Consider the following 27,230-nt stretch of genomic DNA (forward strand, 5'->3'; position numbering starts at 1 on the left):
TCTCTCTAAAAGGTGAATGGAGGAGGAACTCCCCATTCGTCATATAAATATTCCTTTGGCTAGCTATCTGCACCTCAAACTCCTGTAGGAAAAATAAATCCACACAGATCTCGCGTAGCAACAACCCTACAAAATGTGATCCAAGTCTTCCTCTGCCTTCCGACACAGAGCACAACAAAAAGGACCCACTAATGAAGTCCTCTTCCTAACAAGCCTATCCATAGTGTTCACTTGTGTTGAAATGTCTTGAATCTGTTTGTTGGCGCTTCGAACAACCAAGTATGGGGGTCTCAAAATTCATATTCAACATATTTAATTATTTGCAGTTTTTACGATTATGACCCTAGGGTTTAAAGTAGTGCGCTATATAAACTCTCTAATCCTAGAGGCACCGTTTTTTTATGTAACTTCTAAAAACATTCTCTCAAATAATATTGTTCTCCCTCTACCCGTGGAGCCAAACAGACGTATGGCTTTGCCATTTGACCTCTCTTCCCATGGAAGACCTGTTGATATGAGTTTCAATAATCCATTAGGAGTCCCCTCACGAATGAATGTAGGACAGATATTTGAGTATATCTGTATGTCGATCTTTTCTATCTCTACGTTCCTTTTTGTGTTCTTTAATTGTCGTTTTCGCAATAATTTAGCCCACCAACACTTGCCAGGTAAAGAACTTAACTTTCTTAGGGATCTTAATCCTCCAAACCACATCAAAGACAAACTCTTTAGTAGGGGTGAGATTCAATAACCAAGTAAAGAAAAATTTGCAAGAGAAGCCTTCCAAAGAATCGAGACTCCAAATATGAACATCCCTTCTCCCCTCCCTAAAATTGTACTCTTCCAACAAAGGCAGAAGAAAGGTCATCTCCATCGTTTCCCTATTGGATAAATGACGACATAACCCAAAAGAAAAAGACATAGAACTTCCCGACCTGACCAACAAATCAAAGATGGTACGATTTTTAAAGGAAGACAGATGATAGAGACGAGGAAACATATAGCAAAGGTTTGATGTGGACTTTAACTCCCTTATGAAGAAACTTTTTAGAAATGGTTTAGATATATAGCAAACTGATATTCCAGAAGTACGTATCCCTCCCATCCCCACAACACAATGGACCAAAAAAGAGAGATGGAAGCTCAAGCGCAATATCTTTCTAAGGATTCCGGTGTGTGCCTTTAACCTCCTTACGAAGAAACTTTTTAGAAATGGTTTAGATATATACCTTCAAAAAATATTCGTATCCCACATGTAAAACTAAAATAATAATAAATAAATGAAGATAATACAATACTTAAGCTTTTTAGAAATAATCCAAAAATATAATACAATACTTAAGCTTTTCAGAAATAATCCAAAAATATAATACAATACTTAAGCTTTTTAGAAATAATCCAAATTATTAGGTTATATCATATCTTTGTTTTGTTTTGTTTTGTAAATTATTATACTACAATATTTTTCTAATTGTTATATAATACAATATTTTTTTAAGATTAGAAAATATATCATAGATATTTTCTAAATTATTAGGTTATAGATTCTTTTTTTTGAACTTATTATACTATAGCTATTAGAAAAATAAACATACTTTTGTTTTGTTGTTGTTGTTGTTTTTTTTTTTTTTTTTTTTTTTTTTTTGTTTTAAAAAGAAGATACATTTATATTATATTTCAAAAGAGAAAATAAAAGTTACATTTATATAAATAATTATAATTTACGTCAGGATTATTAGAATTAAAAAGGAGACGGCCAATCTTTGTTTGCAATTTATGTTTCCGGACTCTTCGATCAAGCTCCAGCGGCTCAATTTCTCTCGTTTCTTCGTTTCTAACACCATTCATCTTCTTTGAATTCTTCTTCCCCAATCGACGATAAGGGTACCGGTAAGCACTGCAATCTTAGATTGACCCGATCGCAATTTAGATTACGATTTTTCGTCTTTCTTAATTATCCCTTTCTTTAGTTTTTCTCAATTTCATGTTCACGGATTAGAATGAACCTGCCATGAATTTTTCTCTCCTTTTTCTTTTCTGGGTATCTCGATGTTATAGCTAATCGATATCAATTTCTGATTTTTTTTGTCTTGATCACTCACGGTTTAGAATCTGAAAGTCAGGTTAAACATATTCTTATTCAAGTGTTGGTGTAAATTATGTTTAGGTATGTGGTTTTAGTGAAAATTGGTTTGTGTATTAATGCTTTGAAATCTTCTTTTGAATCGCGAAAATCCTTGTTTTTATATATCTTATATCTTGTTCTGCAACCACTTTTAAGTTGTTGTACAATAGCGGGAGATTCAGAATTAGGAATAAAAAATCTCTTATCCAAGTAAATGATGATCGAGAAAATCTATCGATCCTTATGAGCGATGAATTTGATCTTATATACGCATTTTACAATACTAAGAAAGTATTTTGCTTTTCCGTGAATTTGTTGTTCTTAGGATTTAGTGGATTGACTTAGTGGTAAATAGGAGGCATGACCTTGATAAAGGACTAAGAGGCCATTGGTTCAATCCATGGTGGCCACCTGCCTAAATATACTATAGGTTTCCTTGACACTCAAATATTGTAAGGTCGACGGGTTCATGGCTCGGACACTCGTGGATATTGAAATTGAAAAAAGAAGGATTTAATGTAGTCTAGAGCATCAAAGTCGTGTTGTGGTTTATAGCCTATTCTTATCAGCTAGTCATGTTGAATAGGTTTGAGTCAACACATCATGGGGCTATTAATGCTTGTTGAAAGGATCTCTAGAATTTAGAACATAAAGCTATTCATCATTAGATAAACCTTGGTTTAAAAATCTGATGAAGTTTTTGTATATCAGTTGGATTTTGTATCTTCTTCTGCATTGTGTTGACATTCTTTTTTTCTTGCACAAGTTTTAATCATCGACATGCCAAAGATTAGAAGGGCACACTCTTTGTCACTGGAAAAAAGTAGGACATCTCCTTATCCAGTCAACCAAAATCACATCGAGCCGTCTGAAAATGATAATTCCTTAGAATCAACTCAAAATGTGAACCAACTCTCATCTATGCAAATCTAAAGATAATCCCGAATAAACAGGAGTTCACAGTTAGCTCAGGATTAAGGTTGAGTTACCTAGGTCATCTATTCGAAATAGTCAGTCTTAAACAGTAAACAATCTTAAAGTAAAAGTGACTTATTTTTTGGTCCGATTTTATGCAAACTCATTGCATAGGATGCCCTTGCTTTTCATGTCAATACATGAACGAATCAGAATCACTTCGTTTGTAGCACCTTACAACAAATTGTAACAACTACAGAGTGGGCCGCATCCGATATGCTTATCAGAATAAGGTACCCAACCTTATTTATATACTATAGACCGTTTTGGCTATTTACTCGAACTTGATCCATCTTTATGTCTCTACATAAAGTTCAAGCATTCATGTAATAGCCATGGATCTTAGTTTATTGGATTTAGTCTTTTTAAGTGCAATTTACATATTTAACAACTTTATTGAATAAATTGTCAAATAACATCTTTGTTGATAATGGAAAATGTTTTAACTTTACAAATTGCGAGTTTTAGTACATACAACTCGACACGAGTTCTTCTAGGACTAGTTTGTTATCTTCATTTTCAACTTTTGAAAAAGATTATTTGTTATGGCATTTTTGTGTTGGTCATCTAAACTTTCAATATATGAAGCATCTATTTCCCCATTTGTTTCATAGTGTGGATGTTTCTTCTTTGTTTCGTGATGTGTGTATACGAGCAAAACAACACAAGGTTACCTTCCCTTCTCAACCTTACAAATTGTCCCAGCCATTTCATTTGGTCCATAGTGATGTTTGGGGTCCTTCAAACATCACTATTTTGACTGGCAAGCGTTGGTTTGTAACCTTTATCGATGATCACACTCGTCTTACAATGGTGTTTCTTCTCATTGACAAGTCGGAAATGACATTTGTTTTCCAACAGTTTTATGCTAAAGTAGAAACCCAGTTTAACACCAAGATTACCATTCTTCAGAGTGACAATGGTTGGGAGTTCGTTAATAACACCCTTTGTGAGTTCCTGAATTCTAAAGGTATTATCCATCAAAACTCGTGTGCTTATACACCTCAACAGAATGTGGTGGCTAAGCGAAAAAATCGTCACCTCATTGAAGTTGTTTGGTCCCTCATGTTCCCTACATCTCTATCATATTTATGGAGAGATGTTGTTCTGACTACAACCCATCTCATTAATTGAATCCTCTCCCGTGTTGTCCAATTCTAAACACCTTTTGAATGTTTCAAATCTTACCTATCCACGAGTCTAATTCCTGACGCTCCTCTTCGGATGTTTGGATGTATTGTGTTTGTCCATAGTCATGGTCATCACCAAACTAAATTTACTCATTGGGCTAAAAAATGTGTCTTTATCGGGTATTCCCTTCACCAGCGAGGTTATAAATGTTTCCACCCATCCTCAAGAAAGTACTTTGTCTCTATAGATGTAATATTCCTTGAGGATAAACCTTTTTTCCCGTTAGTTCTCTTCAGGGAGAGAATACTCGTGAAGAGACTAACTTGTCCATATATTCTCTTCCTATGGATTTTCTTCCTGAGCCTATCTTGGATTCAAATAATACAGTCCTTCCTACTAATGAAGTGCCTTGGATAACATGCAACAAGAAGAATCTTAGAAAGGAAATAAAGCCTCTTGTTGCTCCACCGGGTACTGTCCATGAATCGGAATCATCTAATGACATGCAGAAATGCATGTCATCTTAGGCATTTTACTTAAAATTATGAAGGTTGTTAAGCAAAATATGCGACAATTGTGCTAGGAATTCATAAGAAAGTGAGCTTGCGTCGATCAGCATGTTGAACCTCAACTAACCCGTTATTTTGTGTTATTATGTGTTTAATGTTCTATTTTTGTAGCTAAAACAGGAAATGGACGCAAACGCGGAAACCGGACCACCGCATGCGGAGAAACACTCCATCGCAAAGGCGAACGCGTCGATCAATGCATGGATGTTGCGGTAATCAGTCGTATGCATCCATCGCATGGGAGTTGCGCTCGTCAAGCGATTGCGGTCATCGTATAGAGTTGCGGTATTAAGTGAATGCGGTCATTGAATGAATGCAGCTACGCGATAACGCATACTAATGGGATCAACGCAAGGTTGGTGGAATGAACGCATCAATGCATCTACCTTGAGAAAATCAAAAGCTGATGTTGACATTTCACCTATCACGCTGTTAGCAGCAGAGGTTCAGAAAAGGATTAACGCACCGAATGTTAGAATCAAAATAGTCCATAATGATGTCGGCGATCCAAGCTCTATAAATAGAAGCCGATGAGCAGAAATTCAAGTTATCCAAGGTTTTCGCCTGAGGTTCGCCTAGGACGGATCCTTGTGATCCAGACAAATGCGTGAGAAGAAGTTTGAGAGTTCTTCACCTCCTTCATGCATTCCGAGTGACGACCAGAGCTTTCAATCGGAGCTAGATCTCGAGAGTCAGCTTCACCGCCCATCCATGGCACCATCGGCAGCCTTGACGCACATCCGCTGGGAGCAAGTCTTTGCTTCCAGCCGGTCATTTCATTTTCCTTTCTTTTCTTATATTGTATTGTATGACATTTGTGATTAAGGAATTAATACAATTTGTTTTCAATGCATTTCTCTGTTTCCTTCGACTCCATCTCCATCTTCTTTGCTTAGCATCTTTACTTTCATTGCAAAACTTAGTGAGATTGCTTGGGTATCGCATACTTAGTCATGTGGATTAGGGATATGAAGCATGTAGCAACCTACCGAGAGGTGTGCGTTGCGTAAGTGTATGAGTAATCTTATTTGCTTAGTGTGAAGCTGCGGCAACGCTTGTCTATAGGCTAACACATTGCTTGTCTATGAGTAAAGTCAACAACAACTAACTACCCGAGAGGGTAAGTGGTTGGTCGCATTAAACAATGTATGCATTGTTCACTAGAGATAGGAATAATCTTAGGTCAGCCAAGTTCATGCGATTACCTTGTCCTATAAGCGCATCATTCATAATTTAGACATACTTGGGAGAGTAGCCTAAAACCTAAATCTAAGACTCGAGAGAGCGGATTGGAACGTATAGGCAAGAACGGGGAACTTAGAGATAAGCTCCGTTTGATAACTTGCATCGCATACACCCTAGGAATAGGTATGATATTATGCGGTCGCCTTATTTATGTGTGTCACTTTGTCATCGCATAAATAAGAATAGAGGCTTATGTGTAGGTCCTATAGACTTATCGCATATATCACATGCGTTCAGCATTAGAAGCCATAGCATTCGCTTACTATTGTATGTGTGTTACATGATCATATGAAGGTTGCCCTTGCGGTCACTCTTAAGGGTTGCAATGAAATCATCTCCGCATTTTATCTCTTTGCTCATTCATTTATTCATGTCAAGTGTTGTCGTGTCTCTACCTCTCATGCATATTCTCATTGCGTTGTCTGTTAGATAGGAGTAGGAGTAGGGTTAACTTAGCAACCTCTCTTCCATTCGTTTATTTAAACCGCCGCATGCACATTACCGCTTACAAATAGCTACAAGTCCCTGTGTGCGCGTTATACTTGGCGTGAACGCAAGAAAACTTGTGACAGGATGCATGGTCATCGCATACATTTATTAACACATATTCATTCTAACGCATGACCATCGATGCATGACTATCAACGCATACCTTAAGAACATGCATCGCATACCGCGTCCAAAGGATTTTAGTTGTCGAGTAAAATTGACTGCTAATTTCCCGTCACCACCAGCACCAGCTCAAGTTCAAGATGCCTCTCTTCCTGATAATACTGGTAAGTGTGTTGAGGGTGACGTGATTGAAAGTGATGAAATTGATAAGACTGTTCCAGACAATGACAAGACTACAGGAAGTAATGAGTCGTTAGGAGAAGTTCAGGAGGATGAGGACTTGTCGTGTGTAAGCAAGTGTGACCACCATTCTCTTACTAATGAGAGGTCAGGTAAAGCAGGAGAGTACGATGCCACCCTTGATATACCCATTGCTCTACAGAAAGTGACCAGGTCGTACCAAGTATTCCATGCATAGTTTTCTCTCTTACGGTAATTTGTCTTCTGGGTTTAGAGCCTTCACTACGAACCTGGATACCGTAGTAATACCAACCAATGTGCATATGGCCATGAAAATTCCTGAATGGAAGGCAACAGTTATGGAAGAGATAAAAGCTCTTGAGACAAATAAGACGTAGGACCGTGTAATCCTTCCTATAAGGCATAAAACTATTGGGTGCAAATGGGTGTTCACTGTTAAGTATAAGTCTGACGGAACGCTTGATAGATATAGAGCCAGATTGGTTGCTAAATGGTTTACTCAGACATATGGGATCGATTACTCGGAAACTTTCTCTCCAGTGGCGAAACTGAACATAATTCGGGTTATTCTCTCAGTAGCCGTTAATAAACATTGGCCCCTTCATCAACTTGATGTGAAAAATGCATTATTGAATGGTGAGTTAGAGGAAGAGGTCTATATGATTCCTCTTCATGGGTTTGAAGCTCAATTTGATCATCAGGTTTGTAAACTCAAGAAATCCCTATATGGTTTGAAACAGTCTCTGAGAGCTTGGTTTGATAGATTCACCACCTTTTTTAAGTCCCAAGGGTTTGTTCAGGGGCACTCAGATCATACCTTGTTCACGAAGAAGTCTGTATCAGGGAAGATGGCTGTTCTAATTGTGTATGTTGATAATATCCTTCTGTCAGGTGATGATGCTGCTGAGATTACCAGACTAAAACAAAAAATGGCAGGTGAATTTGAGGTCAAGGATGTCGGGAGTTTGAGGTATTTTCTTGGAATGGAGGTGGCAAGATTGAAAGAAGGAATATCTGTTTCTCAACGAAAATACACCATTGATTTGTTGAGAAAAATAGGGATGACTAGATGTAAACCGGTTGATATCCCTATTGAGGTCAACGCTAAGCTAGGAGACTCTCTTGACAGAATTCCTGTTGATAAAGAGAGGTACAAGCGTCTGGTAGGAAAGTTGATTTACTTATCTCATACTAGATCAGATATAACCTATGCTAGTATGCTGTCAGTATGGTTAGTCAATTTATGCAAGCACCTAACGAAAAACCTATGGAGGCTGTTACTCGAATTTTGAGGTATTTGAAATCTACTCCAGGGAAAGGCCTAATGTTCAGGAAGTATGACAAAAGACGCATTGAGTCTTACACTGACTCTGATTGGGCAGAAATTGTTACTGACAGAAAATCAACTTCAGGGTATTGTACTTTTGTGTGGGGTAATCTTGTGACTTAGCGGAGTAAGAAACAAGGTGTGGTTGTTAGGAGCGGTACAAAGGCAGAATACAGGGCTGTGAGTTTGGGAATATGTGAAGAAATATGGTTGAAGAAGGTTTTGTCTGATCTTCACCAAGACAATGACGCTCTATGAAACTCTATTGTGATAATAAGACAAGACAGCTATAAGTATAGCTAACAACCCTGTGCAACATGATAGGACTAAACATGTGGAGATCGATAGACACTTCATTAAAGAAAAACTGAATAGTGGCAGTATTTGCATTCCCTACATTCTGTCGAGTCAACAAGTTGTTGACATTCTCACTAAAAGGTTACTAAGGCAAAGCTTCAATAAGTGTATTAGCAAGTTGGGTCTTATCGACATCTATGCCCCAACTTGAGGGAGAGTGTTAAAAATAGTTGTATTTGCCCTAAGGGCATTTAAGTAGTTGTTTTATATCTCTCTACTGTATTAGGATTTGCCTTAGTCTATTTATATGTTGGGTTTGTGGTGATTCTTGTGTATGAAATTAATAAGAATTCTTCTATCATGGTTTTTTCTCCCTGATTTAGGGTTTTTCACGTAAACCTTGACTTCTTCTTCTTCTTTCCTTTATTTCAATATGTTGTTGCCGTTAAATCTTTTGAAAAAAAATTCAAGTGATTAAAGAGAGACGTTGGACAAATCTAGAAAAGAGAAAGATAACACACCTTTCTGATGATACATTTTTCAATGTGTCCTACACGATAGACTTCCATTCGAAGAATTATTCATTTGCCTTTGTAGAGGAGGAAGATCTTTTTCCGACGCGGAGAAGAGAATTATTCATTTTCCTTTGTAGAAAAAAGAAAGATCTATTTCCAACATAAAGAAGAGGAAAATCTTTTTTCAGATATGGTTACTTTGTTTTACAAAAGAGATATACTTGAAAAGTCGTGTTTGTTGGAGGGAAAATACATACATGTCCTTAAATAAAGGTTAGGGGTAAAATGAGGGGCAAAATAAAGAGAAAAGATTATCCCTTGTTGCCATTTTAATATAGTAATAGATAATGAATATATTAATTGAGTAACTAATGTAGAAAAAATATGACGTAATAATAAAAGTTGTAATTCGTTATAGTCCAAGAAGCAAAAGGAAGGATATCTTTTTCAGGAAAGAAAATACATCTGAAAATTCTTAATTGACAAGAGAAAAAATCAAAGATTGTTCCACCTTTCTTCTTCATATATCTAAATGGTGAGGTGATAATGGAATGCCTTTTGGTGAGTTGAAAAAAATTACGGAATTTGACGGAATGATTTTCCCTAAATTGATGATCTCATGTTTTCAATTTTTTGGATATTGGTTAAGAAACAAGAAAACATTGTTTTATTGTTTTCCAATTTTACATAAAATTTTTGTTTCGTTTTCGAAATCTATTTTCTTTTTTAACTACCAAACAAATTTTTGGTATTTTTATTGTATCCCTTGTTTTTTTAAATAAAAAAACAAAAACAGATAAGAAACCAAATCAGGCCTAAATATCTTAATTTAATCAATTATAAAGCTTGTTTATCCAAATTAGATTTCAATGAGGGTTGTTTTCAAATAAACGAAAATGAGTTAATTTATTTATAAATATAGCAAAATGTCACAAAATGTCAATATCTATCGCGATAAACATCTATCAGTGTCAGTGATATATAGATTATTTATTATTATTATTTATCTAAAATGATATTTTAAAGTCTAAAAACATGTTTATTTTAAAGAAGTTGAGAAAAAAAAGCATTGCATATATTTTATTACATTAAAAAAAGGATCATTTGACATACAATCTGATTCGCGCAGTCGCATTCGCTCGTTCTCTCCCGTGTTTCGGTTTTGCAGCTCCGACCAGGTTTTCAAATTTGTTCTTCCATTCGATATCATTAATGCTTGAAATTTATCACTTTGTTACTGAGATTATAATTTTCCTGTTGTCGTTATTTCTCAAAATTTTTTTTAACAGGTTAGTACTTTCGTAGCCAACTAAGTTGAAGGTTTCAGTTGAATTCCTTCTTGCTTAAGTAGCACATATTATGTTAGTTGTTGCCCAATAATTGTTTTCTTGTTGTCCGTGAGATTCTGTATAGTGACCATTCGTTGATCCTTACAAAATTTCAGTAATCGTTATGTTATACTTTATTAGCATCGATTTCCATGAAATAATCAGCTAATCAGCCCAGGAGCGGGACTTGACAGATGGGGGAACTGGCAACTGAGAAGCATGTTAGATACATATTATCCGTTGAAAAGGTGTGTTTTCCATTTATGGATCTTATGCATTTTAGGGCATGTTTGGGAGGGATTTCAAAATGACCAAAATTACTTCAGAATATGTTTTTAATCATTTAAATTCATTTATGACATGTTTTGGAGTGATTTTAAATAGTAAAAATCACTTTTGTCATTTTTAAAATCGCTCCAAAAATACTTTTAATCATTAAAAATCAATTTCAATAGTATGAAAATTGCGTTTAAAAGTGCACGTTTTTTTTTTTTTTTTTTAATAAAAACAACTTTCATTGAGAAAAAGATAAAAGAATACAAGGGTGTACAAGAAAACCTAGCCCACAAAACAACCTTACTATAGAAAGGGCTTCCAACTAAGTAAAATGTGTCCTAGAGAGTAATTACAAAAAAGCTTCAATATCAAAGCCCACAAAGAAACACGAAACCTCACGAGGGACCAAACCTCACTAAGGTCCCTATTCCTATCCCTGAACACTCTATTGTTTCATTCCCCCTTAAATATCCCACACAACAACACACACACCAGCAAACCACAAAAACGATCTTTCTCTATGAAAGGCAGATGGAGGAGGAATTCCCCAATCGTCGTATAAATATCCTTCTGGCTAGTTATCAGCATCTCAAACTCCTGCAGGAAATAACTCCACACACACACCAGCAAACCACAAAAACGATATTTCTCTATGAAAGGCGGATGGAGGAGGAATTCCCCAATCGTCGTATAAATATCCTTCTGGCTAGTTATCAGCATCTCAAACTCCTGCAGGAAATAACTCCACATAGTTCTCACGTATGAGCAGCCCCACAGAATGTGTTCCAGGTCTTCCTCCGCCTTCCGACACAGAACAAAGCAAAAAGGACCCATTAATGAAGTCCTCTTCGTAACAAGCCTATTTATAGTGTTCCTTGGCACAACAACACTTGCTAGATAAAGAACTTAACTTTCTTAGGGATCTTAATCCTCCAAACCACATCAAAGACCGACACTTTACTAGGGGTGGGATTCAATAACCAACTAAAGAAAGATTTGTAAGAGAAGCCTTCCAAAGGATCGAGGCTCCAGACACGAACATCCCTTCTTCCCTCCCTGAAATTGCACTCTTCCAACAAAGACAGAAGATAGGTCATCTCCATTGTTTCCCTATTGGATATATGACAACAGAACCCAAAAGAAAAAGATACAGAGCTTCCTGACCTAACCAACAAATCAAAGATGGTACGAGTTTTAAAGGAAGACTGATGATAGAGACAGGGAAACACATAGCAAAGGGGACTATCCCTCACCCACCAATCTTCCATAAGTACATACCCCTGCCATCCCCCACAATACAATGGATCAGAGAAGAGAGAGGAAAGCTCAAGCGCAATATCTTTCTGAAGATTCTGTGTGTGCCTTTAATCCCTTTAGCCACCCAATCAAAAGGATGGGTACCATGCTTACTCATAATGATTCTATGCCATAAAGATTCAGGTTCAAGGGAAAAATGACAAAGCCACTTAGCCAACAGTGTTTTCTTGCAAAGCCTTAAATCACCAATCTCCAGCCCTCTTTGGTTCACAAGGGCGCCTAACCACCTCCCAACTAACAAGATGAGAACCCTTTCCGTCTTCCACTCCCTCCCAAAGAAAATCTCTCATATACTTCTCAAGATTCTTGCAAATCCTGCTCGGAGCACGAAACAGAGGGAAGTAATAAAGGGGAGTGCCACTCAACAAAAACTTGATCAAAGTAAGTCTACCTGCTCTGAAGAAGAAACTTTTCTTTCATGTGGCAAGCCTCTTACAAATCTTCTCAGAAATGGGATCCCAAAACGAGATAGCCTTCGGGTTACCCCCCCCCCCCCCCAAGGAAAGCCAAGGTAAGAAAAGGGAAAGGAACCAACCTCGCAACCAATGATATCTGCCCATCTCTTAAGCTTATCCTGATCGCAATTAATACCTAAAATTTGGCACTTGCTCCCATTGATTTTTAGATCAAACATGGCTTCGAAAAACCCCACAATATGGTTGAGGATCAAAAAGGAGTCCTCATTCCGGAACATAACAACATTGCATCATCCGCAAACTGAAAATGAGACAAGGCTTCCTCTTACACTGGGTCCTAGGACTTCACAACTTCCTAGACTTCATAACTCCTTACTCCTCACTATTCCACCCTACCCCAAACACCCCTTAGTATTTGATTTTGCGCTTTAAAACGTAATTTTTGTACGAGTAGAATTGATTTTGAAGGATTAAAAATATATTTTTGAGTTATTTCAAAATTACTCCTAAACGTGGCCTTAGTTCCTCATTTCTATAACTTTTTTCTTCTATGTGCTTTTAAAGTACATTTCTATCTGTTTATTCTATGTACCGCATCTTAGGTCGTTTTGTGCACAGAGAAAGGATGATTTTCAATCTGTGGTGATGGAACATCTAAGGATGAATGGTGCATACTGGGGGCTGACTGCACTGGATATCCTTGGAAAGCTCAACACTGTGGATGTTGATGAGGTTGTTTCATGGGTAATGTCATGCCAACACGAGTCAGGTCAGTTCTCAAAAAATAAAAAATAAAAAATTACGGTTTTAGTTTGTGCTTATGGGCATATGCTGAACAAAGTTGCTATTCAATTACACTCTCCCAGGCATCAATTTGGGGATTTTTTACCTGATTCTTATCTGACTCATTGTAATTACTCGGTGTTATATGGGCATTGAGTCGTTGATAACTAAGGCAGAAAAGTGATACTTCATTGTGCAGGTGGTTTTGCTGGCAATGTTGGACATGATCCACACATACTTTACACCCTTAGTGCTGTGCAAGTTTTAGCACTTTTTGACAAGCTGGATGTTTTAGATGTTGATAAGGTGACAAATTGTATCCTTTAAAAATGTTCGTTCTTCCCTTTTGATTGGACGTTTAGTTTTTGCTTTCTTACATGAATCCCTGATAGGCATTGGAGCCACTTTGGGTAACAGAATTTCTAATTGTATATTCCTCATCAACATTCACTTATTAAAATAGTTGTCGAGAGCTTATTGTTTTGGATCTTTTGACATTGATTTTCTATAGAAAGAAAAAATCACTTTTTCATTGATATAATAAAAAGGTAAAAAGAATGTCTATAATCTAACCTTTAAGAGTTCAAAACAAACGGTTAAAAATAGGGCTATTAACATAGGGGTATTTATGTAATTGTGTAAGACTCCTAGGGTTTCCCTGTGTATTCGGTGTATCAAATTTAAAGAATAAGAAAAGTCTTTATATTGTGGTTTTTCTCCCTGTACTAGGGTTTCCACGTAACCTTGTTATTCTTCTCTTCCCTATTCTTTATTTTTTAACATGGTATCAGAGCGCGGTGACGAAACCCTATCCGTTATGGAAGAGAATCAACCCCAATCTTCTTCTGCTGATGGGTCTTCGAGTTTTGACATGAAAACGGTGATCCGAGCAGCTATAAAAGAATGTTTTCAGGATGCACTACCGTAGTTCATTTCTGCTGTCCAGTTGCAATCATCGGAAAGTCGCCATCAGCCGATCGGGTCTCTCCACGCAGAAACGAGCCAAACTCGAGAATCGCAGGTGGATCGTGCGGTTGCGATCAGAGAAGGTCGAGAAGAGCAGACGAACAACGGTCTGAGAAGAATTGACCAGCGAGTGGAGTATCCGGTCACGATCGGAGCTGGAGCTAGCCGTGAAGAACAAACGACCTATGATCGGAGCCATCACGATCAGGGCAGAATCGGCAACCTTGGACGCAAAGAGCAGGCTGGCCACGAAGAACAGATGACCTTTGATCAGAGCTATCTCAATCAAGGCAGAATCGGCGGCATCGGACGCGAAGAGCAGGTTTATCGGTCCGATCTGAACAGGGTTGGTACCGATCTGGAGCAAACCGGGCCGTTCTGGGTTGAACCAAGGCAGACCCAGACCCGTTTTTTTTATTTCAACTCTGACTCGAGGGTCTTTGCCCGACCCGATAGTTCTTCCACAGCCCGATTTTTTGCGCCAGCCGATCCTATTTCAGCCAATACTTCTTCCTTCACAACCCGACCCGATGGTCCTTCCACGTTCAACAGTCGAGGTCTTGAACAGCCCGAGCAACCAGCACCTGTTCCAACCACATGTAGTTCAACTCGTTATCCAGACAATGTGAGACAATGGTTGGCTTACCTACAACAACAGATTTCTGATTTGGATACGATGTTCGGTGCAAATCCTCAATTGGTTTATTCAAAAAATCCGGTAAACTCATTACCTATTGTGCCTAATGTTTCCTACTTATCTGGTTCGATGGGTAATTTTGCAGGATTTATCGTAGGGGAAAAATTAAATGGCCAGAATTATTTCTCCTGGTCCCAATCAATTCGAATGGCCTTGGAAGGATGTCACAAGTTTGGATATTTGACAGGGGAAATTCCAAAGCCGGCCCCAGGTAATCCACAAGAACGAATTTGGAAAGGAGAAGATTCATTGTTACGGTTTGTTTTGGTGAGTAGTATGGAACCCCAGATAGGAAGACCACTACTATATGCTGCAACAACCAAGGATATCTGGGAGGCAGTGCAAGATCTATATTCTAAAAGATAGAATGCCTCTCAACTATATACACTCCACAGATAGGTCCATGAATGCAAACAAGGGTCCATGGATGTTATTTCTTATTTTAACAAACTGTTAATGCTGTGGCAAGAGATGGACTTGTGTACAGAGATTGTCTGGAATTGTCCATAGGATGAGGCCCAATATTTGAAGATTGAGGAAGCAGATCGTGTTTATGTGTTTTTGGCTTAATTAAACCCAAAGTTTGATGGTGTCCGTAGTCAGATATTGGGCCAGCGCCCGACTCCTTCACTTAGAGAAGTCTGTTCTAAAATACAGCTGGAAGAGGATCGGTCGTGTGCCATGAATAATACCATTTCTACTACTAATGCAGCCGCCTTCGTCGCCAAGCCGTCCGGTACTGATGGTGATAAAAAACCTCCACCTGTTTGTGAACATTGTAAGAAGTTTTGGCATATAAAGGATCAATATTGGAAATTACACGGAAAGCCCCCAAATAGCAGGCGACAATAGTCTCATGACAAATCTAATACTAGTAGTGCCCTGATAAGTGATTCAGTAGATGAACAAACTCAGAAGCAATCTTCTGGTGACAGTAAACACAGCTCGAGTACGGTTGGGGTGAGTGCAATTGCACAATCAGGTAATTTCCCTTCTTTTGGCCTGATTAGTATAAATGGTAAAAAACCATGGATTGTGGATTCAGGGGCTACTGATCACCTTACAAGTTCCTCAGAGTTATTTATGTCATATAATCCAAGTGCTGGTAATGAGCGTATTCGAATTGCAGACGGGTCTTTTGCCCCTGTTGCGGGAAAAAGGCAATATCTCTCCGTTTAATGGTTTAATCCTATGTGATACCTTACATGTGCCTAAATATCGTATAATTTGTTATCTTTCAGTAAAATAACAAGAGATTTGAAGTGTAAGGCGATTTTCTCACCAGATTCCGTTTTGTTTCAGGATCTGAAATCGGGGTTGACGATTAGCACTGCCCGGCACGATAGGGGACTATACTTCCTTTCTGACGAAGCTTCCTCTAGGAATGATCACCAATCTGGGTTTATGTCTTTAAATTTTTCTGTTTCTGAACATGATGTTCTGTTATAACATTTTCGCTTAAGACATCCAATTTTTCAATATATGAAGTATTTATTTCCTCATTTATTTCGTATAGTACTTCTTCTTTTAATTGTGATGTGTGTATTCGTGCCAAGCAACATCGTGTTTCTTTCCGTTCTAAGCCTTACAAACCCTCGAGTCCGTTTTCTCTTGTTCATAGTGATGTATAGGGTCCCTCACCGGTTACTACTTCCACTGGAAAACAGTGGTTTGTCACATTTATAAATGATCACACCCGTCTCACCTGGATTTTCCTTCTTACTGATAAATCTGAAGTGTCCTCTATTTTCCAACAGTTTAACACAACTGTCGAAACTCAATTTAAAACAAAGATTGAGATTTTAAGAAGTGATAATGGACGAGAATTTTTTAATGCCTCCATCAAAGAGTTTCTTGTTTCTAAAGGTATTGTCCACCAGAGCTCGTGTGCTTACACTCCGCAATAAAATGGAGTAGCTGAGCGTAAAAATCGGCATCTGGTTGAAGTAGCTCGGCCTCTTATGTTATACACCACTCCTCCGTCGTACCTCTGGGGAGATGCAGTTCTCACTGCTGCTCATCTCATTAATCGGATGCCCTCTCGTATTCTTAATCTTCATACTCCTTTAGAATTGTTTAAAGAGTCCTTTCCTACTACTCGATTGATTTCTGATGTTTCTCTTCGGGTTTTTGGTTGTGTTGCTTTTGTCACTCCCATGGTCCAAACCGCACGAAATTTACTCCTCGTGCTCAGAAGTGTGTCTTTGTTGGATATTTACTTCATCAATGTGGATATAAGTGCTATCACCCGTCATCTCGAAAATACTATGTCTCCATGGATGATCAGTCATTTTTCCCTGTTAGTCATCTTCTTAACCCTAGTCCTAAGCATGATAGTCTGGTCCTTCCTACCAATCGAGTTCCTTGGAAAACTTACTACAGGAAGAATCTCAGGAAGGAAGCAGTGTTGCTTGTTGAACCAGAATTGCCGACTCCAGTACAAGAGTCAGACCCGCCATCAGGTCCAGGTACGTATATTCCTAATGATGTTGATATATGCATGGAGACTGATGAAGGCAGGCAAGACAAGGGGGAAGGAAGCAGTAATACTAAAAGAGTGATAGAAGGAGAAACTGCAGAGGATGAAATGATCCTTGCTAATTCTGATGTGGAAGATACTACTGAAGTTTCTGATACACAGATAGTCAATCATGGTGAGGAGCCTGGAGAGGTGAAAGAACGTGATGCATCACTCGATCTTCCTATAGCCCTGAGGAAAGGTACTCGTTCATGTACTAAATACCCTATGCATAGTTACATGACGTATAGTAATCTAGCATTCGAGTTCAAGGCATTTACTACTAGCTTGGACACTGAGGTGGTTCCAGATAACATAAATGTTGCAATGAAAAAACCAGAATGGCGGTCTGTTGTTATGGAAGAAATAAGAGCTCTGGAAAAGAATAGAACCTGGGAATCGGTGACTTTGCCTGAAGGGCACAAGACAGTTGGATGTAAATGGGTGTTTACTATAAAGTACAAGTCAGATGGGATGATTGACAATTGGAAATGGGTGTTAACTATAAAGTACAAGTCAGATGGGTGTTTACTATAAAGTACATGTAAATGGGTGAAGGACCCATTTACAGTTGGATGTAAATGGGTGTTTACTATAAAGTACAAGTCAGATTGGACGATTGACCGGTACAAGGCTAGACTCGTTGCAAGAGGCTTTACCCAAACCTATGGAGTAGATTATTCTGAGATTTTTTCACTTGTGGCTAAACTTAACACGATTCGAGTGCTTTTGTCAGTTGTTGTGAACAAAGATTGACCCTTACACCAACTTGATGTTAAAGATGCGTTTTTGAATGGGGAACTTGAGGAGGAAGTCTATATGAGTCCCCCTCCCGGGTTCGAGAGTCAATTCAAAAATAAGGTGTATAGATTGAGGAAGTCACTATACGGATTGAAATAGTCTCCAAAGGCCTGGTTTGACAGGTTCACAACGTTTGTGAAAGTACAGAGGTATGTTCAAGGGCATTCCGATCACGCACTTTTTATAAAAAGATCAACATCAGGGAAGATAGTTGTTCTTATTGTCTAAGTTGATGACATTGTTTTATCTGGAGATGATGATGTAGAGGTCACGAGACTAAAAATAGAGATGGCCAGAGAGTTTGAAATTAAAGACCTCGGGAAGCTAAGATACTTTCTGGGAATGGAAGTGGCTCACTCAAAAGAGGATATATCAGTTTCTCAACGAAAATATACTCTGGACTTGCTAAAAGAAACAGATATGACTGGGTGTAAACCTGTTGACACACCAGTAGAATACAATGCGAAACTCGGTGATAAGAATGATAGAATTCCTGTTAATAAAGAAAGGTATAAGCGGTTAGTTAGGAAGTTGATATACTTGTCTCACACAAGACCAGATATTTCTTATGCAGTAAGTGTTGTCAGTTTATGCAAGCTCCCTGTGAGGATCATATGATAGCAGTTGAACGTATTCTTTGGTATCTCAAAGGAACTCCTGGTGAAGGCCTAATGTTCAAGAAAACCGATAAACGATATGTTGAAGCTTACACTGATTCTGACTGGGCTGGGTCTGTTGTTGATAGAAAATCTATGTCTGGGTATTGTACATTTGTTTGGGGAAATCTAGTCACCTGGAGAAGTAAAAAACAAGGAGTTGTTGCTAGAAGTAGTGTTGAGGTTGAGTATCGGACCATGAGTCTAGGGATTTGTGAAGAAATCTGGTTGAAGAAAGTATTATCGGATCTCCAGCAAGATAATGAGCTTCCAATGAAATTGTTTTGTGATAATAAAGCTGCCATCAGTATTGCAAACAACCTAGTTCAACATGACAGAACTAAACACGTAGAGATAGACAGACACTACATTAAGGAGAGGTTGGACAATGGAAACATATGCATCCCTTATATTCCTTCAAACCAACAAGTTGTTGATGTACTTACAAAAGGGTTATTGAGACAAAATTTTAATTATTGTGTAAGCAAGTTGGGCCTTGTCGATATCTATGCTCCAATTTGAGGGGGAGTGTTGAAAATAAATAGGACAATTAACCTAGGGGCATTTATGTAATTGTGTAAGACCCCTAGGGTTTCCTACTGTCTATTTATACGGTGTGTCCTTGTGTATTCAGTGTATTAAATTTAAAGAATAAGAAAAGTCTTTATATCGTGGTTTTTTTCCCTGTATTAGAGTTTCCACGTAACCTTGTTGTTCTTCTCTTCCCTATTCTTTATTTTTTTAATATAAACTACCCTGATTTGAGTTGATTTTAGGAGTATAATCACAAAAATCTTAATCCGCACTTATAGCTGAATGGTCTAGGATTTCTTTCTATCTATAAGCTAGAAACAGTAGCCTTACCAGCATTTAATCACAGGACCTAGCTTCTTTTTCAGCTATAGGCACACATCCATGATAGAATACCAAACTGAAAATGGAATTTTATTGAAACAAAACATATCAAAGGAAATAAAATTCTACTGCTCTTTCTCCCAGATGAGAGAAATGTCGCTTGAGCTTCCTCATCTTCAAAACTTGAGCTAACAGTGCTGCAATGCTTCCATAATTTTGAACAAAACCTTTAATAACCTGACAACCTCAGAAATCTATGGATCTCTTTGATGGTTTGTGGAGTTGGCCATTCCAAAATAGCCCTTACCTTTTCTGGGTCCACTTCCACTCCCTTACACAAGATTATATGCCCCAAGTACTCTACGCGTTCCTTGGCAAACTGACATTTTTTAAGGTTGGTGCATACAATTCATTTTATCTCAAAATGGACAGCACTACTTCTAGATGTTGCAGATGATCTTCCAAGTTCTTACTATAAATCAATATATCATCGAAGAAGACTAAGACAAAGTGTCGAAGGTAAGGCTTAAAGATATTGTTCATCAAGGCTTGAAACGTGGAAGGAGCATTGGTCAATCCAAAGGGCGTTACCAAAAACTCGTAATGTTCTTCATGAGTTCTAAATGTTGTTTTCTCCACATCTCCTGGGTACATTCTGATCTGATGATACCCTGACTTCAAATCCAACTTAGAAAATAACTTTACCCCATTTAATTCATCAAACAATTCTTCTATTACGGGTATAGGAAATTTATCTGGCATAGTAACGTTATTGAGGGCCCTATAATCAACATAGAACCACTAGCCCCCATCTTTCTTTCTTACCAACAACACAGGACTTGAATATGGGCTTGTACTGGGTCTTATGATCCCTGAATTTAACATCTCTTCTACAAGTTTTTCCATCTCGACTTTCTGTTGGTAAGCATATCGGTAAGGTCTCACATTTACCAGATTCGTTCCCTCCAAATGAATGTGGTGCTCAATACTTCTTCTCGAAGACAATGCCCCTGGCCACTCAAACACATCCTCAAACTTATTCAGCAACGTGGGAAGTGATTCAGAAATAGTGTCCTCTTCTATCCCATACCATTCCGCCATTGATACTCCTCCATCCATCATTCTACATTCGATTAAAAAGCCTTGATCCTCTTTTGTCCACGATTTCATCATACTTTTCAGACTCACTCTCACCTTCGTCAGACTAGGGTCTCCTTGGAGAGTTACTTTGCGAGTTCCAGATTGAAGGTCATGGTTAAGTTACGCCAATCCACCTCTGTCTTTCCTAACGAATGTAGCCACTGCATTCCCAAGATAAATCCACGCCTCCCAGTTCTAACAGAAGGAAATTGTCCCTCAACCTCCATTCCCCAATCACGAGCTCCACTTCCTTACATATTCCTTTTCCCTTGACTGCCGAGTCAGACCCCAAGACCACTCCATAGTTTGAAGTTTCTGTCATTGTCAAAGTAATCACCTTGCCAACCTCTCGGATATGAAGTTATGTGTTGCTCCGTAGTCGATCAACACAATCATTGACTCCCCTCTTATTTTTCCTTTGATTTTCATCGTTTGAGGATTGGTCAATCCAACTACCGAGTTTATTGAAAGTTCTGCCACTGTAGACACTTCCTCTACAGTCAACATTTTCAACTCTATGACTTCTTCCTTCAGGTCGTCCTCCTCGCATAGCTCCATTTCCTCCCCGTTCGCATTCACAACCAGTAACCTCAACTCTCCGAGTTCACGTCCTTTGCAACGATGTCCAGCCGAATACCGTTCATCATATCTGAAACATAACCCTTTCTCCTTTTTAGCTTGAAACTCAGCGTCCGTCAGCCATCTAGACGTTCCTTCCCTCCGATTTTCTCCCACTGTTACCCCTCTCAACGCAATCGTCGTCATCGGAAGTGATTTAGTAGTCTTCCCTCCTTCTTTCATTTCTTTGGTATTATTTACTTTATTAGCAACGTCATTGTTCATTTTAGACTTATTCAGGATTTGGATCCTACCTCCGAATGACTTTGCCCGACCCGTATCCATTCGCGTGTTTTCACGGTCTTCAACTCGTTGGGACAATTTCATCATTTGTGCCAACCCAACCAGTTCCTAAAACTCAACCTCTGCTTTGACCCACGACGCAAGCCTATTCATGAACGTCTCCTCCAAAACCTCATTAGAAAGATGTGGTAACGGAGCCACCAGCTTGTCGAACAAGTTCCGATATGCCGCCATTGTCGTCACCAGAAACCTTCTGCAGATCGATCCTCCTCCGAACGATCGGAATTGAACTAAGAGTCTCTGCTTCAAATCCTTTCGGTCCTTGAATGGTTCACGTTCTTCTTTGGAGCGATACCAATCCAGCGTAGCCCCATCGAAACTGATCACGACCTCTATCATCTTCTCCGATTCAGTTAGTTTATGGATCTGAAAATACCTATCCACTCTGAATAGCCACAAGTCCAGATCACTTCCACTAAAAACAGGCATTTCGACCTTCTTAAATTTACTTCGATCGTTCACCCGCTCTTTTGCTCCCAACTTGGCCGTGTTATTCAACACATCCGGAGTTTTGTCATTTGATCCTTCGGTTTGTTCGTTCCTCAATCCCTCCATTACTTAGTAGGTACTGCTTTTCCCTTCGCCATTCCGCCACATACAAGATTAACATCTTCCGGTGCTTCTCCGCTTGCATTCCCAACTGATCAATACTCTTCGCCAAGGACGCTAAATTCTCCTCAATAGTAGGTAGTTTCTGCATCTCTACCCATAGTCCGAAAATCTCCTGATCCAACAACTCCAGCTTCTCGTCAAATCTCTTCTGAGCCATTCATCCCAGATACCAATTTGATAGAATATCAAACTGAAAATGGAATTTTATTGAATTCAAGAAGAATTGAAACAGAACATATGCAAAGGAAATAAAATTCTACTGCTCTTTCTCCCAAATGAGAGAAAAGCCTTAGCCCAACCTTTCTACCACAAAATACTCAACAACCCTCACAACTCTCCGCCTCCCCCTTTATTCGAAATGCAAATTCTCTAACTAACTAAGTTGGTCCCTCAGTTGGATGAAGCACATTTGCATTTTCCAATCTTTCCCATATTGTCTTTGTTCCTCCACCTTTGCTATTGAAATATAGCAATAATATTGGTGGTCTATCAATCCATTGAAAAATGCTCTCCTTACCTAAACCATCTATTACCCAGAACAACCAAGGCTAGGAAGGGGGAATTCCGACATTTCAACCTACAGAAACAATGAAAATTAGACGCACTTGATTCTCCCTTGTATATCTTTTTTCTTGAGAAAAATCACTTCCATTAAGATGAATGGCAGTATATAATGCCATACAAAAACAGAGACCGGCTCAAGAAAACGGGCCATCAAAAAGTACGTGGCTTCAGTCTTTTGAACAGGGAAAAAGGAAAAACAACAAAAAAGCTTCATAACATAAACTTAAAAAGAGGCGTGAAAATGTACCATTTCTCCAACGTCTTCCCAAGAGCCTTCCAACTCTTAAAAAAATATTCCCTTTATTTCCCGGCTAAATATTCCCCAAGACGCAAAAAATTGGCCTGCCGAAGTATAAGATCCTGTCTCAAGGAGGGTGTAAAACCACTTTCTCCATCATAGTATGACAACCAAAAAAGGTATCAAAGGCACCAAGTCTTTCAAAACTTCCCATAAATCTTGAGTGCAAAGGGACAAGGATGAAGAGTGCGATTCAAGTCTCCTGCCCGATTGAATGCACCATTTGGGGTTAAGCACTACAGATGATGAGTTTTGTAAAGTATCAGATTTTAGGGTAGTTGACCCTCTCATGAGCGGCAAGATCTATCGTTACACTTAACCCTACACTAGATGTTGTCAGCCTTCAAAATGAAGATGGCTCCTTTTCTGGGGATATTTGGGGTGAAGTTGATTCAAGGTAGTCTCTGACTCTCTGTCCATTTCTTTATTGTATCTTCTTTTAAGGAATCAATGCTTGGTATGATACTATATATGATACAAAGTTACCCAGCATAGAATATTTATGAGCTTCGCTTTTTTCCTCCTTTCAGATTTTCATATATTGCAATTTTATGCCTATCGTTGTTACATCAATTGGATAAAATCAATGTTGAGAAGGCCGTGAACTTCATCGTTAGTTGCAAAAATATGGATGGTGGTTTTGGATGTACACCTGGTGGAGAGTCACATTCTGGGCAAAGTATGTAGCCACTTCTTCCTTTATGTTTCAAGTACTCCAAAATTGTTCCTAAAAATGATCAATTTACAAAGTGAGATAGTGGATAATATGCCATCAGTGTTGGTGATAGCACGAGTTTGCTTTTGGTCTATAAACTTCACAATATTGAATAAATTGCAACTAAACTATTCGGGTGAGAATATGTTTCTGATTTACATAATACTGTTGACGTTTGCCCAACTAACAATCATTTACATTGTCCTTTAATCCAATGCAAATATCTAAACGCCAATGCATTGCTGTAAATACAGTTTTCTGTTGTGTTGGTGCTCTTGCTCTCACGGGGTCTCTTCACCATATTGACAAGGATCTTCTTGGATGGTGGCTGTGTGAGCGGCAAGTTAAATCTGGAGGTCTTAATGGTCGCCCTGAAAAACTCCCTGATGTGGGTTTGGGATAAGATCATTATTACTAAGTTTGTTTCCGTTAGTTGCGCTTTTGAACTTCTACTTAGAGACTTTGTTTCGTTGCTTCAGGTCTGCTATTCATGGTGGGTTCTTTCTAGCTTGATCATGATTGACAGGGTCCACTGGATTAATAAGGAAAAACTGATCAAGTTCATCTTAGACTGCCAGGTTACTCTAAGCAAATTGTTTCATTACCTAGCATGGCTTGTAAATTAGGGATTGTATTGTTTCTAATCTGAGATAAATTCCATAACATCGTTCTTGTAATTGGAGAAGTGCAGGATACCGAAAATGGTGGAATTTCAGATAGACCAGATGATGCTGTTGATGTCTATCACACATACTTTGGAATAGCAGGTTCATCTTACTATCTTAAGCAGACAATCTTCTATATCTCGTCTTCCCATTGCAGAGAACCAAATAGTTGTTAACTTGAAAATATTTATTGTTGGCTAATGTGAATAATATCTTATGTAAATTTATACGTAAATGAATGTTGCAGGACTTTCACTTCTTGAATATCCATCGTTGAAAGCCATAGATCCAGCATACGCTTTACCAGTCGACGTCGTGAATAGGATTCGTCTTGGCAAAAGGCATGCTATCTAAGAGAACTTTATCTTTTTTCCAAGTTCTGGTAAGTTAAATTCCATATAGTCTTTATTTGATGATGGGAAGCCATTGATGATCACTAGTCAAATTTAGCTCTTGGATCTTGAGTTTTGGACTGATATGGGTCTTAGAGACCTATGAAGAAAGGTGAATCATGCTGTATTGTTACTAGCAGGATTTGATTAAGTACAATGATTTAGAAACTGCCTATTGATTTCATCTTGTTTTCTTTTCTTTTGCATTTCAAGGTAGTGGCCGAAGTGGCTAAGTGAAACTATTATGTTATACAATTCTACAATTCAATTCTTTTACTGCCAAATCAAGTTTTATTGGAAGATAAATCTATAGCTCTTTCTTTCTTTTGGTTTACTTAAACATGCAGACTTTTGAAGATAAATCTAGTTTTTATGGATTTTTATGAATCAGCTCACCTCAATGCCTCAGTTGATGTTCTTCATCTAAATCATTTGAAGGCTACTCTCTGCGAGATATAAATCTAAAGTGGACTACCTTTATCTATGCTTAACAGGGTCTTGTTATATCGTAGGGTTGTTTTTGTGTTATCGTTATATTTTATTATTATTTTACTTATTCACTTTCTTATGGAATATATATCACTCGAACGTTAGTCTCTTTTCGTTTCATCAATGAAAAGTCGTGTCTCTTGTTCGAAAGAAAAACCTATAAAATATTGTGATGGTTTAAAATTTCTATTTGATTATTGAGTTTCACACCTAATTTAGTGATATTTTGGTTGGTTTCACTCTATAATATTTTGTGTTTAATATAATCTTAAGTCGTAATCTTAAGTCATTCGATCCCAAACTTGATATCAAATTTAATGTATAAAGCACAAACACGTATTTTTTTTATAAATGTGATATAGATTTTAATCATAAAAATTAAATTAAATTTATACAAATTCTAGAAAATATATAGCCTAATCTACACCTCTGGATCACTACTTCTTATAAGTTATAATAGATTAATTGTCACATCTTGCAAAATATATTTATGTTACCACATGTTGCACAAATATGGAATATTAAGTAGAGTGTTCACAAAATTTGATAATCTGATTAACCTAATCCACGGTTTGGGTCGTAAATTTTATGAGTTGAGTTGATCCATCTGTTCACCTAAAATAACTCAAATCAACCCATATTTATTATTAATTTTGGACAAGTATATATTATTAATTTTAATTTTATTTATTTATTTATTTTTGATAATTTATTCTAACAACTCCTAAAAATATTTTTTTAGCACTTTGAAGAAAAAAATTTATAATATAAATTGAAAGTGAGCTATTAATATTAATATAATATATAAAAATAATTAAATAATTTTTTTACATATTAACTTTAATTATTTTTAGAACAAAAATTTAAACAAATGATCAATCCAAGTTAACTCAACTCAATGTTTAGTGTTTGGGTTGGGTTGGGTTGGGTTGGGTTCATTATCTAATAAAGGTTATTTGGGTTGAAGAAACTTGCAACCCAAACAATTAGGTTGGGTCTTAAAAGTGTTTAAACCCAATTCAACTCAACCTATTAGGTTAATTTTCAATAATATTAAATTGTCACTTTAAAGAACTTGGATACCAACTACGTACATCACACGTATTTCATGACGTTCGAAATGTAATGTATATGTATAAGTTAAAATAAGAATTTTGTACTTGATAATCATTTTTTTTTAAAAAAAATCATATTACTCAAACAAATGTAGATTAATATTTTTTAAAAAACTATTTTTTTCTTAAGGTTTTTGAAGAATTTTTAGTCTCTAAATTTAAACTTTGATTGTAAGAAAACAAACTAACTAATAATATTTACATATATAATAACAAAACTTTAAAATAAAAGCTGTTCACTTTTATTTGAAGTAAAAATTGATTTCTAATATGTTTATAACTACTATTCTTTTATTTTTTAAAAAAATATTCAGTCTCAATCTCAATCCAACAAAATAATAATAATAATAATAATAATAAGTAAAAAAATAGAAAAAGATAATATACCTTAAACAAATAAAAAAAATAAAGTGTGATACCCAGCTACTTCACAAAAAACGTTAAAAAAAGAAAGATAATTTGTTTTTAATTCCTCCTAGTAGATATTAGTTAGAGATAAAATTTGATTTGTTTTTAGAAATTTCTTTTATTTAATGTGTAGTGGATATTGCTTAGAAATAAAATATTTTTTAATAAAAAATATCCATTTTATGTAATGTGCAGTAGATATTAGTTAGAGATAATTTTTTTAAAAAAAATCCCTTTATTTAACCAGAAATATATATTAATTAGAGATAAATGTGATTTTAAAAAAATTCCATTATTTAAC

The 27,230-nt window shown here is 37.3% G+C and overlaps 1 protein-coding gene across 19 annotated transcripts; it reads left to right on the forward strand.

Moving 5' to 3' along the window:
• The first annotated feature begins 1,735 nt into the window (after positions 1-1,735).
• LOC120086166 (geranylgeranyl transferase type-2 subunit beta 1-like) lies at positions 1,736-25,251 on the forward strand. 19 transcript variants are annotated; one of them, XM_039042665.1, is made up of 11 exons: positions 1,738-1,890; positions 10,127-10,175; positions 10,491-10,573; positions 12,937-13,103; positions 13,317-13,423; positions 16,083-16,162; positions 23,676-23,824; positions 24,115-24,248; positions 24,340-24,438; positions 24,552-24,627; positions 24,773-25,251. In XM_039042665.1, exons 3-11 carry the CDS (start codon positions 10,545-10,547, stop codon positions 24,877-24,879), a joined length of 948 nt encoding a protein of 315 aa, XP_038898593.1. In that variant the 5' UTR covers positions 1,738-1,890; positions 10,127-10,175; positions 10,491-10,544; the 3' UTR covers positions 24,880-25,251. The 19 variants fall into 19 exon arrangements, with proteins under 19 accessions (XP_038898592.1, XP_038898582.1, XP_038898589.1 ...); XM_039042655.1 differs by having other exon boundaries at positions 12,953-13,103; XM_039042667.1 differs by having other exon boundaries at positions 10,499-10,573.
• The last annotated feature ends 1,979 nt before the right edge of the window (positions 25,252-27,230 follow it).

This window comes from Benincasa hispida, chromosome 9, assembly GCF_009727055.1.
Source record: "Benincasa hispida cultivar B227 chromosome 9, ASM972705v1, whole genome shotgun sequence".
Taxonomy (NCBI): domain Eukaryota; kingdom Viridiplantae; phylum Streptophyta; class Magnoliopsida; order Cucurbitales; family Cucurbitaceae; genus Benincasa; species Benincasa hispida.

What these genes read in the sequence shown, in the direction of transcription:
- LOC120086166 (XM_039042654.1), top strand. Translation starts at nt 10,520, where the DNA reads ATGGGGGAACTGGCAACTGAGAAGCATGTTAGATACATATTATCCGTT. An exon ending in ATGTTTTAGATGTTGATAAG is followed by an intron (nt 13,424 to 16,082) that starts GTGACAAATTGT and finishes GTTTTGTTTCAG; the next exon opens with GATCTGAAATCGGGGTTGAC. An exon ending in AGTTCATCTTAGACTGCCAG is followed by an intron (nt 24,439 to 24,551) that starts GTTACTCTAAGC and finishes GGAGAAGTGCAG; the next exon opens with GATACCGAAAATGGTGGAAT.